The sequence below is a fragment of the Nyctereutes procyonoides genome, unplaced genomic scaffold (assembly GCF_905146905.1).
Source record: "Nyctereutes procyonoides isolate TBG_1078 unplaced genomic scaffold, NYPRO_anot_genome, whole genome shotgun sequence".
Classification (NCBI taxonomy): Eukaryota; Metazoa; Chordata; class Mammalia; order Carnivora; family Canidae; genus Nyctereutes; species Nyctereutes procyonoides.
The window spans coordinates 11,316,613-11,330,115 of record NW_026575141.1 but is presented as its reverse complement, the minus strand read 5'-3'; the positions used below and the strand labels follow the sequence as shown (position 1 = coordinate 11,330,115).

The 13,503-nt window shown below is 37.7% G+C and overlaps 1 protein-coding gene across 2 annotated transcripts in view; it reads left to right on the top strand.

The window, feature by feature from the left end:
- The window catches only part of ABCB1 (ATP binding cassette subfamily B member 1), a 97,497-nt gene that overhangs the window by 24,087 nt on the left and 59,907 nt on the right, over window positions 1-13,503 (top strand). For both annotated transcript variants that reach the window (XM_055307614.1, XM_055307615.1), the window contains 4 exons: window positions 4,070-4,124; window positions 6,118-6,309; window positions 6,941-7,112; window positions 11,595-11,719. In XM_055307614.1, coding sequence (XP_055163589.1) covers window positions 4,070-4,124; window positions 6,118-6,309; window positions 6,941-7,112; window positions 11,595-11,719 — 544 coding nt within the window. The remainder of the gene's footprint in view (window positions 1-4,069; window positions 4,125-6,117; window positions 6,310-6,940; window positions 7,113-11,594; window positions 11,720-13,503) is intronic.

Below are 13,503 nucleotides of genomic sequence, written 5' to 3'. Positions count from 1 at the left end.
AAAATCTTATGACAATGTGAAGACCTGAATGAGTAGAAAAACCAGTTAGGAGGTCTTAATAGAGTAGAGATTAGGGATGATGGGGCCCTGAACCAAAGCACTGACCCTGAGGAAAGAGAATATTTGAATAGCTCGAGTCCAGATATGGGAGTCCCTAAAGCTGTGGAAGTGGCTGAGGTCACCCTAAGAGTGTGCATGGCGTTCTGGGGAACATCAACTTGTAGGGCATGGGGGAACATGAGGAACCAGTGAATGACACTAAGAAGGATCACAGTGGTGGAAGAACCCGGAGAATGAGGTTCTAGAAGCCAGAGGAAGAGAAAGTGGTCAAGAATCTAAGCAAGTATTTTATTCAAACAAATGCTGCATTTAAATGTCTGGCTTTCTTGTACTCCTTATTTGGTTGATATTGTTGTGTGTATGTACACACACACACACATCTGTATGTTATATAGAGAGTTTTTGGGTTTTCCCACTGAAAAATAGTATTAATTTTTCGATACTATTCAAACGTTCTTCTTTATAACTACTGATGTGGGCAGTAACTCATGAGATCTATACACATAAAAAGTCACTGGACTCTATGATCTCTAAGGTCATTTCAGCTTGGAAGTTTTGATTTTGTGGGGCACCTATCTAACTCAGTAGATTGAATATCCCACTCCTGGTTCTGGCTTGGGTCATGGGATCCACCCCCATGTCACGTCAGGCTCTGCACTCAGTGGGGAGTCTGCTTGAAGATTCTCTCTCTGCCCCTCCCCCTACTCACATGCATGCTTGCTCTCTCCAAGATAAATGAATAAATCTTAAAAAAAAAAGTTTTGATTTTGTGAAGGCATGCCTAAGGATGAGAATTTTGTGAGGTCTTAGAGACAGTAAGAATCTCTGGGCCAGAGAGCTTTTAATTAATAAAAATTGATGGGAAGAAAGGAGAAGTTGGTTGGAGGGAGTCCAAAGAATGTAACAGTTTTATTTTATTGGTCAGTAGAGATTATCTCTGTCAGATGATTTGAGTCCTCCATTGTTATTCTGACTGGTACACTTTGACACTACTGAAGCAGAGGTAAAAGGTACTTGGTGCTAAAGTTAGTTTCTGATGACTGAATCTATGTGTGTATATACATGTACATATATATATACATATATACACACACACACGCATATTTTATGGTATTGTACGTGTGTGTATATACACACTATATATATACTTATATATATTATAAGTTTATATAAGTTAAAAATTTGAATTCACTCAGCCATTAGAAACGACAAATACCCACCATTTCTTCGACGTGGATGGAACTGGAGGGTATTATGCTGAGTGAAGTAAGTCAATCGGAGAAGGACAAACATTATATGGTCTCCTTCATTTGGGGAATATAAAACATAGTGAAAGGGAATAAAGGGAAAAGGAGAAAAAATGAGTGGGAAATATCAGAAAGGGAGACAGAACATGAGAGACTCCTAACTCTGGGAAACAAACTAGGGGTGGTAGAAAGGGAGGTGGGCGGGGGGTGGTAGGGGACTGAGAGACGGGCGCTGAGGAGGGCACTTGATGGGATGAGCACTGGGTGTTATTCTATATATATATATTATAATATGTATATATATTATAATATATATATAGTGACAGTTAATACCATTTAAAAACATTTCCTGGCTAGATAGATAAGATCGAAAATCCCTAATGAGAGATATTCTAAGACTCATGTGAAGAAAAATCCTCACCCAGCTAGCTATTTAATATTTTATCCCTGAAAATACAGAGCAGAAGCAATCTCATAACATTTAAAAAATCAATCTGGACACATTTATTATTGCACTGCCAAAGGTAACATGAAGCAACCAAGGTTCTCTGCTACATGCTTTGCTACGTCTCTGCATCTTTTTATTACTTCATTACTCTCTGTATTAGCCCTAAATGTAAATTCCCTGAGGGTTCTGTACTTGCTCACCCTCTTCTCCTTACCTGCCACCCTGTCCTCACAGCTAAGGGGAAATGGCTTTTTTTCTTTCTTGAATTTAGCTAGGGCCTCTAGCACATGACTCCTACATCTTTAGACCTGAACTCTCTCCAGAACTGGAGCACTATAGTCTAAATAGTTATAGGACATCTTCTGTTGAATGTTCCAGATACCACAGAATAAAAATCTTCAAAATGGAGCCAATAATCTCACATCTGACCAGACCTTCTCTCTCTCTCTCTCTCTCTCTTGCTTAATTATTTCCCACCATGATACCACCACTGTCCAGATGCTTAGACTTGGGGTCTTGATTCTTCCAGCAGTTGCTAGAACCTGGAACTTCTCCTTCATTAAATCTTATGGGTACTTTCCTTCTTTTCTATTCTCATTCTGACCCTCTGTGATTACAGAACTGCACTTCGCTTAGTCTCTCTCTAGTCTAGTTCATTTTATACATTGCTAGCAGCTCTATCTTCCTACACCAGACCTCTAATTGTGTCCTCGTGTCACTCACCACCGAGTGACTTCTAGTTTTATATCCTGGACCTACGGGGCCCAGCTGATCTTTCCAACCACATATCCACCCTCTCCCATCCACACAACACACTCACACCCCAGCCAAACAGGCTTACTCCCTCTTCAAACATGCCGTGAACTTTTATCCACGTTTCTCCCTTTGCCAGAAAAACATCTCCTCCCCTTTCTCATGCCTGTCAAAATCAGACTCGTCTGAACTAGGCCCTCTCATATTATGACATAATGTTTGAAATGACTATAGGATTTAAAGTATGCTTCCCCACTGATCCAGCAATCCGGATTATGATAGTTCATCCTATAAAAATATATACCATACATTCCTATATAATATATGTGTGTGGGTATGTTTAATGCAGCATTGCTGGTAACAGTAAAATATTGGAAACAACTGAAATAGATGCAAATTTGAAAAAATGGAGACACGCACTTATACACACACATTGACAGGAAATTGGCCATTGAATGTGGGATGTGATTTTTTTTTAAAGCAAGCATGTATGTGTATTTATGTGTGAGTAGGCATGCATATAGAAAAGAAATGAAAAAATATGCACCAAAATATTGAACAGTACTATGTGTGTGTGTGGGGGGGGGGGTTTGCAGTGGGCAGTGTTGAAGTTTTAATGTACCTTGTCTAAAAATGTCAACTTTTGCTAATACTGCATGATGAACTCAGTGGTGCTTATTATATAAATTCTTGTGTTTTATTTAAATAAAAATAAAAGCTGGAAAAATATTGTGAGACTCTAAATGCCAAGTGCTTTAGTGTCAAATATGCATTGGTATTTAATTATCAAGAAGAAGCCGTAGGAAAGTTTGCTCTGTGTCATCTTAGAGTGATATTTCATAAAATATTTTAATTCATCGATACCAATATTCCAGCTTACACACTGCTGCTTAACAAATGTGGGTTTTGGGATCCCTGGGTGGCACAGCGGTTTGGCGCCTGCCTTTGGCCCAGGGCACGATCCTGGAGACCCGGGATCGAATCCCACGTCAGGCTCCCGCTGCATGGAGTCTGCTTCTCCCTCTGCCTGTGTCTCTGCATCTCTCTCTCTCTCTCTCTCTCTCTCTCTCTCTCTCTCTGTGACTATCATAAATCAATAATAAATAAATAAATAAATAAATAAATGAGCTTAAAAAATGTGGGTTTCTTCTTGCAAATAAGCTTCCCAGAATTGGGGATCCCTGGGTGGCTTAGTGGTTTGGCCCCTTCCTTCGGCCCAGGGCGTGATCCTGGAGACCCGGGATTGAGTCCCACATCGGGCTCCCTGCATGGAGCTTGCTTCTCCCTCTGCCTGTGTCTGTGCCTCTCTCTCTCTCTCTCTCTCTCTCTCTCATGAATAAATAAATAAAATCTTAAAAAAAAAGCTTCCCAGAATTAAGTATGTGTGTGGCTGCTGATGACCAATAGTGAAGCATTTGAATGGATGCCATAGTGCTTACACATAAAACATAATTTTATGTGTAAAATATTAAGTGACACAAGTTTGACTAATTTTTATATGCTTATTCTTACTGGAGAACAAAGAGACATGATGGTATATGTTTGTTTTGTGGTGATCTAGGTATTATGAACAATACACAACATTGCATCAGCCATCTGGAGGAGGAAATGACCACGTAATTAAACATTTTCTTTACTATTTTCTGTATCTAATTATAGCAGTGTTTAAAATTTTACATTATTATGATAAAGATTCAGACTTTTAAGAATAATACCGTTGTTAGTTTTCGAGCAGGATACAATGTAAAATTTTTTATTTCTTACAAAAAGAATTTACTGCATGAGATGTACTCAAAGTTAAGCCTAGATTAGATTTATATATGCATTATAAATATACAATATCATATACTGGGAAATTAGAGGAGTTCGAAGTGGCTTTTTTAAATGTAATTAAATTAAGAATCACATATTTACAATGACTTTGTAATTATTAACTTGCTTCCTGGACTTTTTTTAGTCATGATATAATGAAACCAATCAATACAATTTTTTCTTTAACACAGCATCAAATTGTAAACAATGAAACAAAACATTCCAGAATAAATATAATCCTTCTGACCTTTATTTGCCCTGAAAAGCTTTTGTTAATGATTTATGTATCTTGAAGTTTGCTTCCCAAAACAGCTTGTAAGAGATGTCCAAAGGTACAAGTTGGTTAATCAGAAGGTAATGATTCCACATTACCCTGTAAATGTTGGATTTGAAGAAAATAGAGACTCTTGATCATATTTTGAATGATGAGAAGCAAATATTCCTATAGAGAGGTATTTTTTTATATTGAGAAAAATGAAACTGTCTTGTAATCATCTTATGAATGCTTAAATATAAATAGATTTTTTTGAATTTATGTGGACTGAGGCTTAAAATACGTTAACTCCTCAAGCATTCTATTTGTTAAGTGGGTTTTCTTTTGAGCTATTTCTTGCTATATCATTAACGCTTGGATAATAATTAATTACTGAATTACTTATTAACTAAAATTTAGTATTCTCATTACATGTTCCCAAATAAATATATTGTAATCACAAGGAATAGCTTGGGGAAAACATGTTTACCAAAATGCCTGTGGGATTGAACACTATGTTGTAAGCAGTAACATCCATGACTCTGGTTATTACATCATCACTTTATAGTTTCTGCATGGTTCCTACCAACCTTTTTATGGGAAGGTGGCAAGTAGTGAACTTGTAAAAATGGGAATATTAGAATCTCAGCTTTCATTTTAGAATGTTTGTCTTTAACCTAAAAATGAATTTGATTAGTAAGATGTAAGACTTGTTTCCTTTTTTTAAAAAAAATACAAAGAAACATAAATTCAGAGCAAAGAAACATAAATTCACTATTTCTAGATGATCACAGGTCTTGTTTTACAAGATAGTCATGCTTTTTACTGTCAGGGTTTAAACTGAAAGGAGTGCTATTTGATTCTGTAAGCATTTTAGGGTAACTCATGAATGGTAGTTGGGCAGACAATGTAAAAATACTTTTTATTTGGCTTCTATGTGCTGCCAGATTAATAGCCCCAAAGGGCAGGGCACCACTTCCATCTTTTGGTTCCACATTCTGACAAGTTTTGTTACTTCTTTCTATTCTCCAATATGCAGAAAGCACCTCAAAGTGCTCATTAACTGATCACGAGGCAATATAAGTACACAGGAAGACAGTGGTAGGTCTTAACTTGATGCTGTGATGCTTCAGGGCACCACACAAGTGTTTCACAGTAACTGGCATATACTCTGGAGCTTATGGCCCTGGCCATAAGTGCATGTTGTGCACTGCCACGTTACTATTCTTATCTGGATTTCACTACAGATAAGAATTTAGAAAACTGAGCTTTGGAAAGGTTAAGCAGCTTGCTCAGGATTATACAGCCGTTAAATGAAGAGCTGAGATTTGAGCCAAAGCAGAAACCACACTCCTCACCATCTCACTGTGTTGGCATAGACGTAGTTGGATGCTGACCACCAGTTCTGCTTGTTACCACCTCTTCTAATTTGTTAAGGATGGCAAGGTATCCAGGTGACTGAAAGCAAAAGTATGAGTCATTGGTTGGGGAAGGCTGCAGTGATGAGAAAGCCTTGTCTGTATAGTGTTCTTGTTGCTTTGCAGGTATGCCTATTATTACAGTGCGATCGGTGCTGCCGTGCTGGTGGCTGCTTACATCCAGGTTTCATTCTGGTGCCTGGCAGCAGGAAGACAGATACTCAAAATAAGAAAACAATTTTTTCATGCTATCATGCGACAGGAGATTGGCTGGTTTGACGTGCATGATGTTGGGGAGCTTAACACCCGGCTCACAGAGTAAGTATCTGGTTTTTTAAAAATCAATTAATTAATTATTTATTTTTAAAAAGATTTTATTTATTTATTTATTCATGAGAGACAGAGAGAGGAGGAGACATAGGCAGAGGGAGAAGTAGGCTCCCCACAGGGAGCCTGATGCAGGACTCGATCCCAGGACCCCGGGATCATGCCCTGAGCCAAAGGCAGATGCTCAACCACTGTGCTACCTAGGTGCCCCAGTACCTGGTTTCATAGTGAACTCAGACACGTTTCTTACTCTTACTTAAATGAAAAAGGATGTTATCAGATCTGCTTAGAGATACCAGCAGAGGACTCAGAAGTGATTATGAGACTACATTCCTTCTGAGCAGCCATGTCTTCTACATCCCTTGATTCTCACTGCCCCAGCAGGGCATGAGGAGACTTGCATGGCATGCAATGAGTGAGGTATACCTGCCAGACTCAGAAAGTCCTTGGGGAGTGGTGTGATAGAGCAACAACACAGTACTTTCTAAGGAAATTCCCAAGGAAAATCCTAGGTGTAAACAAATTGCCCCATCCTCAAAACAAAATGAAACAACTAACTGGATTCAGGAGAAAAGTTCTATGTTCACAGTTCTGATTGTTTATCTCTAACACTGTCTTTTAGCGATGTCTCCAAAATCAATGAAGGAATTGGCGACAAAATTGGAATGTTCTTTCAATCAATAACAACATTTTTCACCGGTTTTATAGTGGGGTTTACACGTGGTTGGAAGCTAACCCTTGTGATTTTGGCCATCAGCCCTGTTCTTGGACTTTCAGCCGCCATCTGGGCAAAGGTGGGTAAAGCATATAATTCTAGGTTTTATTTTACTTAATTTTAAAAAATATTTATTTATTCATGAGAGAGAGGCAGAGACACAGGTAGGGGGAGAAGCAGGCTCCATGCAGGGAGCCCGACGTGGGACTTGATCCTGGGTCTCCAGGATCATGCCCTGGGCTGAAGGCGGCGCTAAACCACTGAGCCACCTGGGCTGCCCTATTCTAGGTTTTAAACTGTCCCCACCTCATCCCCCATGGTATAAGGCTGTTTTTATCATATGAGGACCCATATCTATACTTGATACTTGGTTTTATTTTATTATTTATTTATTTATTTATTTACTTATTTAAATTTAAAATTAAAACAAATTTAAATTCAAATTGGTTAACACATAATGTACTATTGGTTTTAGGAGTACAATTTAGCGATTCATCACTTACATATAACACCCCATGCTTATCCCAATAAGTACCCTCCTTAATGTCCATCACCCATTTAGCCCAGCCCTACCCACCTCCCCTCCAGCAATCCATAGTTTGTTCTCTACAGTTAAGTCTCTTATGGTTTGCCTCCATTTTTATCTTATTTTTCTTTCCCTTTCCCTATGTTTATTTATTTTGTTTCTTAAATTCCACAAATGAGTGAAACCATATGAGATTTGTCTCTGACTGACTCATTTTTCTTAGCATAATACCCTCTCGTTCTATCTACATCATTGCAAATGGCAATATTTCATTCTTTTTGATGGCCAAGTAATACCATCGTGTGTGTGTGTACACATACACCAGTTCTTCTTTATCCATTCATTAGTAGATGGACATTTGTGTTCTTTATAATTTGGCTATTGTTGATAATGCTGCTATAAATATTGAGGTGCATGTGCCCCTTCAAATCAGAATTTTTGTATTCTTTGGATACATACCTAGTAATGCAGTTGGTAGATCATAGGGTAGTTCTATTTTTAACCTTTTGAGGAACGTCCAAACCATTTTCCAGAGTGGCTACACCAGTTTGCTTTCCTACCAATAGTACAAAAGTTTCCCCTTTCTTCATATCCTTGCCAACATCTATTGTTTCCCGAGTTGTTAATTTTAGCCATTCTGACTGGTGGGAGGTGGTATCCCACTGAGGTTTTGATTTGTATTTCCCTGATAATAAATGATGCTGAGTATTTTTTCGTGTGTCTGTTGGCCATGTGAAGGTCTTCTTTGGAGAGATGTCTGTTCGTATCTTCTCATTCTTAACTGGATTGTGTATTTTTGGGGTGTTGATTTTGATGAGTTCTTTATAGCCTCTGGATACTAGCCCATTTTCTGATAGATAATTTGTAACTGTTTTCTCCCATTCCTTTGGTTGCTTTTCAGTTTTGTTGATTTTTTTCCTTTCCTCCGCAGAAGTTTTATCTTGATATCTAGTAAGAAGTCACTGTGGCCGAGGTCAAAGAGGTTGCTGCCTGTTTTCTCCTCTAGGATTTTGATGGTTTTCTGTCTTACATTTAGATCTTTCATCCATTTTGAGTTTATTTTTATGTATGGTTTAAGAGAGTGGTCCTGTATCATTCTTCTTTATATGGCTGTCCAATTTTCCCAACACCATTTGTTGAGGAGACTATTTTTCCATTGAATATTCTTTCCTGCTTTGTCAAAGATTACTTGACCATGTAGTTGTGGGTCTGTTTCTGGGTTTCCTGTTCTGTTCCATTCATTGATCTATATGTCTGTTTTTGTGCCAATACCATACTGTCTTGATGACTACTGCTCTGTAATATAGATTGAAGTCTAGAATTTGATGCTTCCCACTTTGCTTTTTCCAACATTGCTTTGGCTATTCAGGGTCTTTTGTGGTTCCATACAAATTTTAGGATTGTTTGTTCTAGTTCTATGAAAAATGCTAGTGGTATTTTGACAGGGATTACATTAAGTATGTAGAATATCTAGGGTAGTATAGACATTTTAACAATATTTATTCTTCCAATCCATGAGCATAGAATTTTTTCCCATTTCTTTGTGTCTTCAATTTCTTTCATAAGTGTACTATCGCTTTCAGTATACAAGTGTTTTACCTCTTTGGCTAGGTTTATTCTTATATATCTTACAGTTTTTGGTGTGATTGTAAACAGGATAGATTCCTTGATTTCCCTTTCTACTGCTTCACTATTGGTATTTAGAAATGGAACAGATTTCTATATGTTGACTTTATATCCTACAACTTTGCTGAATTTGTGTATCAGTTCTACCAATTTTTTGGCGGAATCTTTTGAGTTTTCTACACAGAGTTCATGTCATCTACAAATATTGAAACTTTTACTTCTTCCTTGATGATTTGGATGCCTTTTATTTTGTTGTTGTTGTTGTGTACTTGCTGAGGCTAGGACTTCCAGTACTATGTTGAACAATCATGGCAAGAGTAGGTATCCCTTTCATGTTCCTGACCTTAGGAGGAAATCTCTTAGTTTTTACCCTTTGAGGATGATGTTAGCTGTGGGTCTTTCATATATGGCCTTTATGATGTTGAGGTATGTTCTTCTATCCCTACTATTCCAATACTCCTTCCACCCTACTCTCTCCTCTTCCTTTGAGATTTCAATGGTGACAAATGTTGGAATTTCTCCCATTGTTCCGCAGGTCCCTGAAGCTCTTCATTTGCTCTCTGTTTCAGAGCAAGTGAATTCCATTGTTCTATCCTAGGGACACCTATTCTGTTCTGTCACCACCACTCAGTGAGACTGAGACCTTCCTCCATGACCTCTAATTTTGCTGTTGGATCTTTCAGTTTTCTCATTTCATTTCATCCTGTTTTTATAACTTCCACTTCAATGTTAATAGTATAGTACCTATTTTTTTCTTTTATTTCAAGAGAATTTGTAATTGATTAGTGAAGCGTTTTATGGTGGCTGTTTCAAAATCCATGTTAAGTAATTCTAACATTTGATTTGTCTTAGTGTCAATTCATTGTTATTGTTGTTTTTCTCATTCAAGTTGTGATTTTCTTGGTTTTTTGGTTTCAAGTGACTTTTTATTGTATCCTGGACATTTTGTCCTTTATGTGAGGAGGATGGGTCCTATTTAAAGTCTTTAATTTTAGCAAGTCATTACCATGTGTGGGCTTAGCCTGAAATTCCTGGCCTTCTTTTGTGAGCTGGGGTTCCAGTGGCAGTGTCATATTCAGACCCTTTGCACATTATTTTGGTCAGTCAGCATGGTTTATATGGAGCTGCTAGTACTTTTCATGTATCTGTCACCTGGGAGAGTGCAAGTAGATTCTATGCCCTCTAGCTGCCTCAGTGTCTCTGGGTGGAAGGTGACAGGTGCCAGCACATTGGTCTGAAGATGCTTATTTGGAGCTTGCCATGACTGGGTCCCTTCTGTTCTTCCTTCTTGTCTCTGTTAGAGAGAAGAGCCTCAGGCTCACAGGGACAAAGAAGCTTCCCAGCTTGGGCCACATTTCTTTTTTAACTGGCCTGACAACCAGAGAACTTACAAAATTTGTTTGAAATCATACCAAAACTTAATGCAAGAGTGAGGATTAAAACCTAGGTCTCCAGCAATAAGCCTACTGCTCCATTTATTAAACAAATAGTATCTGAAGCAATGCATCATTATTAAAAGATGAACTGTTTCTAACTTATCTAGGACAGACATCCATACATATTAAACAGTTTTTCAATAAATACATGAAGAATTTGCCACCTGACTTGTTCTGGTAAACAGAAAAATCAATTAACACACAAGCTTTTGCCAAGTATTTCACCTAATAGAGAAATGCATTATCACCACCAAGAATATAATTTACACACTGTTACTCTCAGTAACAAATTAACAGAGTTCTCAGAACTTCAGTTTCTTCCTGTGCTAAATAAGATAATACCTATACTTCAGAAGGATAGTATGTACTTGTCTGATATAGTAGATGCTCCACAAATGGTAGTTATTATTTGTAATATAAAAATAATATCCACCCTCTAGGGTAAAATTTCTAAAACTTCTTAATATTTACCATCCGATTTGTTCTGTGTTTGGCTCAACTTTTGAATTTTTTTAAATTTATTTATGATAGTCACACAGAAAGAGAGAGAGGCAGAGACACAGGCAGAGGGAGAAGCAGGCTCCATGCACCGGGAGCCCGACGTGGGATTCGATCCCGGGTCTCCAGGATCGCGCCCTGGGCCAAAGGCAGGCGCCAAACCACTGCACCACCCAGGGATCCCTTGGCTCAACTTTTGTTGGCCTACCAACACCTATATGCTTTTGCCAAATGAATTTGTAGTGCTTTCTCTAAGTTGTGGTGAACTCAACAGAAATTACAAACTGGACCAACCTCTACCTGCTACCCACTCTTACATCAAATTGGTTTTAAATGAACACCACACGCAGCCTTGGAAGGGAAAATAAGTTTTACAAGATCATCAGAGTCCTGTGTGCAGAGTGGGGAGGGCCATTGATACAGCTTTGCCTTCATTAAAGTATATTAAATGATCTGAAATTGCATTTTTAAACAGATACTATCTTCATTTACTGATAAAGAACTCTTGGCCTATGCAAAAGCTGGAGCAGTAGCTGAAGAAGTCTTAGCAGCAATCAGAACTGTGATTGCCTTTGGAGGACAAAAGAAAGAACTTGAAAGGTTTGAGTCTTTTGTTTTAAGTTGCTAGTAATTTTAAATTCTATGTCATCTTAGATGCCCTTCAAGTTTATAGAGTTGAATATAATGGTATGTGTGTGGGGGTGTACTTTTAAATAGCTTTCTAGATATTCTACAGCATAGCTAATATTCTGGAAGAGTTGTAATTTTAGTTATAGTTTTCTTATATCTGTTAATTTAAAACATGTTCTAGAATGTCCTAGGTGGGTAGGGCGATAAAATATTTCTTAAGGCTGAAACATATTTTATATCTGACAATAATTTTTCCCCATCAAGTTAATTCTTGGTTCTCTAAGACTAAATGAGTATTTTGTATAAGATCTAGGGATACATTTTAAACTGTAGTTAGTGTCCCCCTCTTGCCCAGGCTCCTCATCAGTTGGGCTAGGCTCCATGATTTGGAAGATAAAAATATGACTAAAAAGCACATTTGTACAAAAGTTCAGAATCTTTATTATGTGTTGTTTAGTATTTTCTTGCAACTGTCCCATTTTATTAGATTTCTGAGAGTATAGATGGTAAATTTATTGCAATGTATTTATCAGATCCATTGATTGTTAAACAGTGGCAGACTTTATTGAATATATGTTATAATCTGATATTATAGTATTTTAATGTTATGACTATATGTATACTTGGAAGTTAGGAAATACTAAATTATATTGTTTGGAACATTATACATTGTTGGTAGAGCCATAAGGAAAACAGGGAATTTTTTTAAGTCAGCATGATAGTTACCCCTGGGAGAAATGAGGCATGAGTTATAAGAGTGAGACACATAGCAGAGGGCTTCTGTGGTTTTGGCAGTATTCTACGTCTTGACCTCAATTGTGCTGAGATGGGTGTTCACGGCATAATTATAATACTGGTACATAATTTTTATACTGTGCCTGTGTGTTTTGGGTATACTTTTGTTCATCTGATATATTTCATACCCACAAAGATGTCCTCTGAGAAAAATTTATGATGGCTAAGTTTAAAGGAGAGTAACACCTATGTTCTCTCTTAATTTTGGTAAGGTTTTTGCTTACCAAATAAGCAAAATGAGAAGTCTTAGTGATCCGGCAAGCATCCAATCAAATACAGTCCTTCCTCTTTGGCAATTAAATTCTTTCAGAGGGAGGGGAAGGGGAAGAATGTAGACAACTCTAAGTAACAAAATATCTAATATACCAGTTAGGTAAACAGTATTTGGAATATAAAGAGTCATAAGGGGTTACTATGACCCTAGAGTCATAGGGGTTACTATTTAGATGATTCAGAAGCTTTTTTTAAATAGTTAATTTTGAGCAAACAGAGAATGAAGTTTTGAAATCAGATTCTTTTCTAGTTTTTCTCAGTAGAAGGGTGGACCAGAGAAAGAATACGTCCACCAACATAGGGAGACAAATAAAGCTTTTCTGCTTCTGCCTAGTTTCTGAGCTGGAAAACATCTCCTTACAGAAATCAGAAATCTCAGGTCTCACCCTCAGGTGCACTTAGGGCTTGAATTTATAAAATTCTGTGAACGAAAGAGGGCTCTCTCCCCAAGACTGAGGATTTCATGTCCAGTGAAACCACTAGGGTGTCCAGTAGAAGAAATGAAAAATTGCTGAAAATTAATTAAATAAGCATCCAAATTAAGAAATTTTTTTAAAGATTTATTTATTTATTTATGATAGACATAGAGAGAGAGAGAGAGAGAGGCAGAGACACAGGAGAGAGAAGCAGGCTCCATGCCAGGAGCCCGACATGGGACTCGATCCCGGGACTCCAGGATCGCGCCC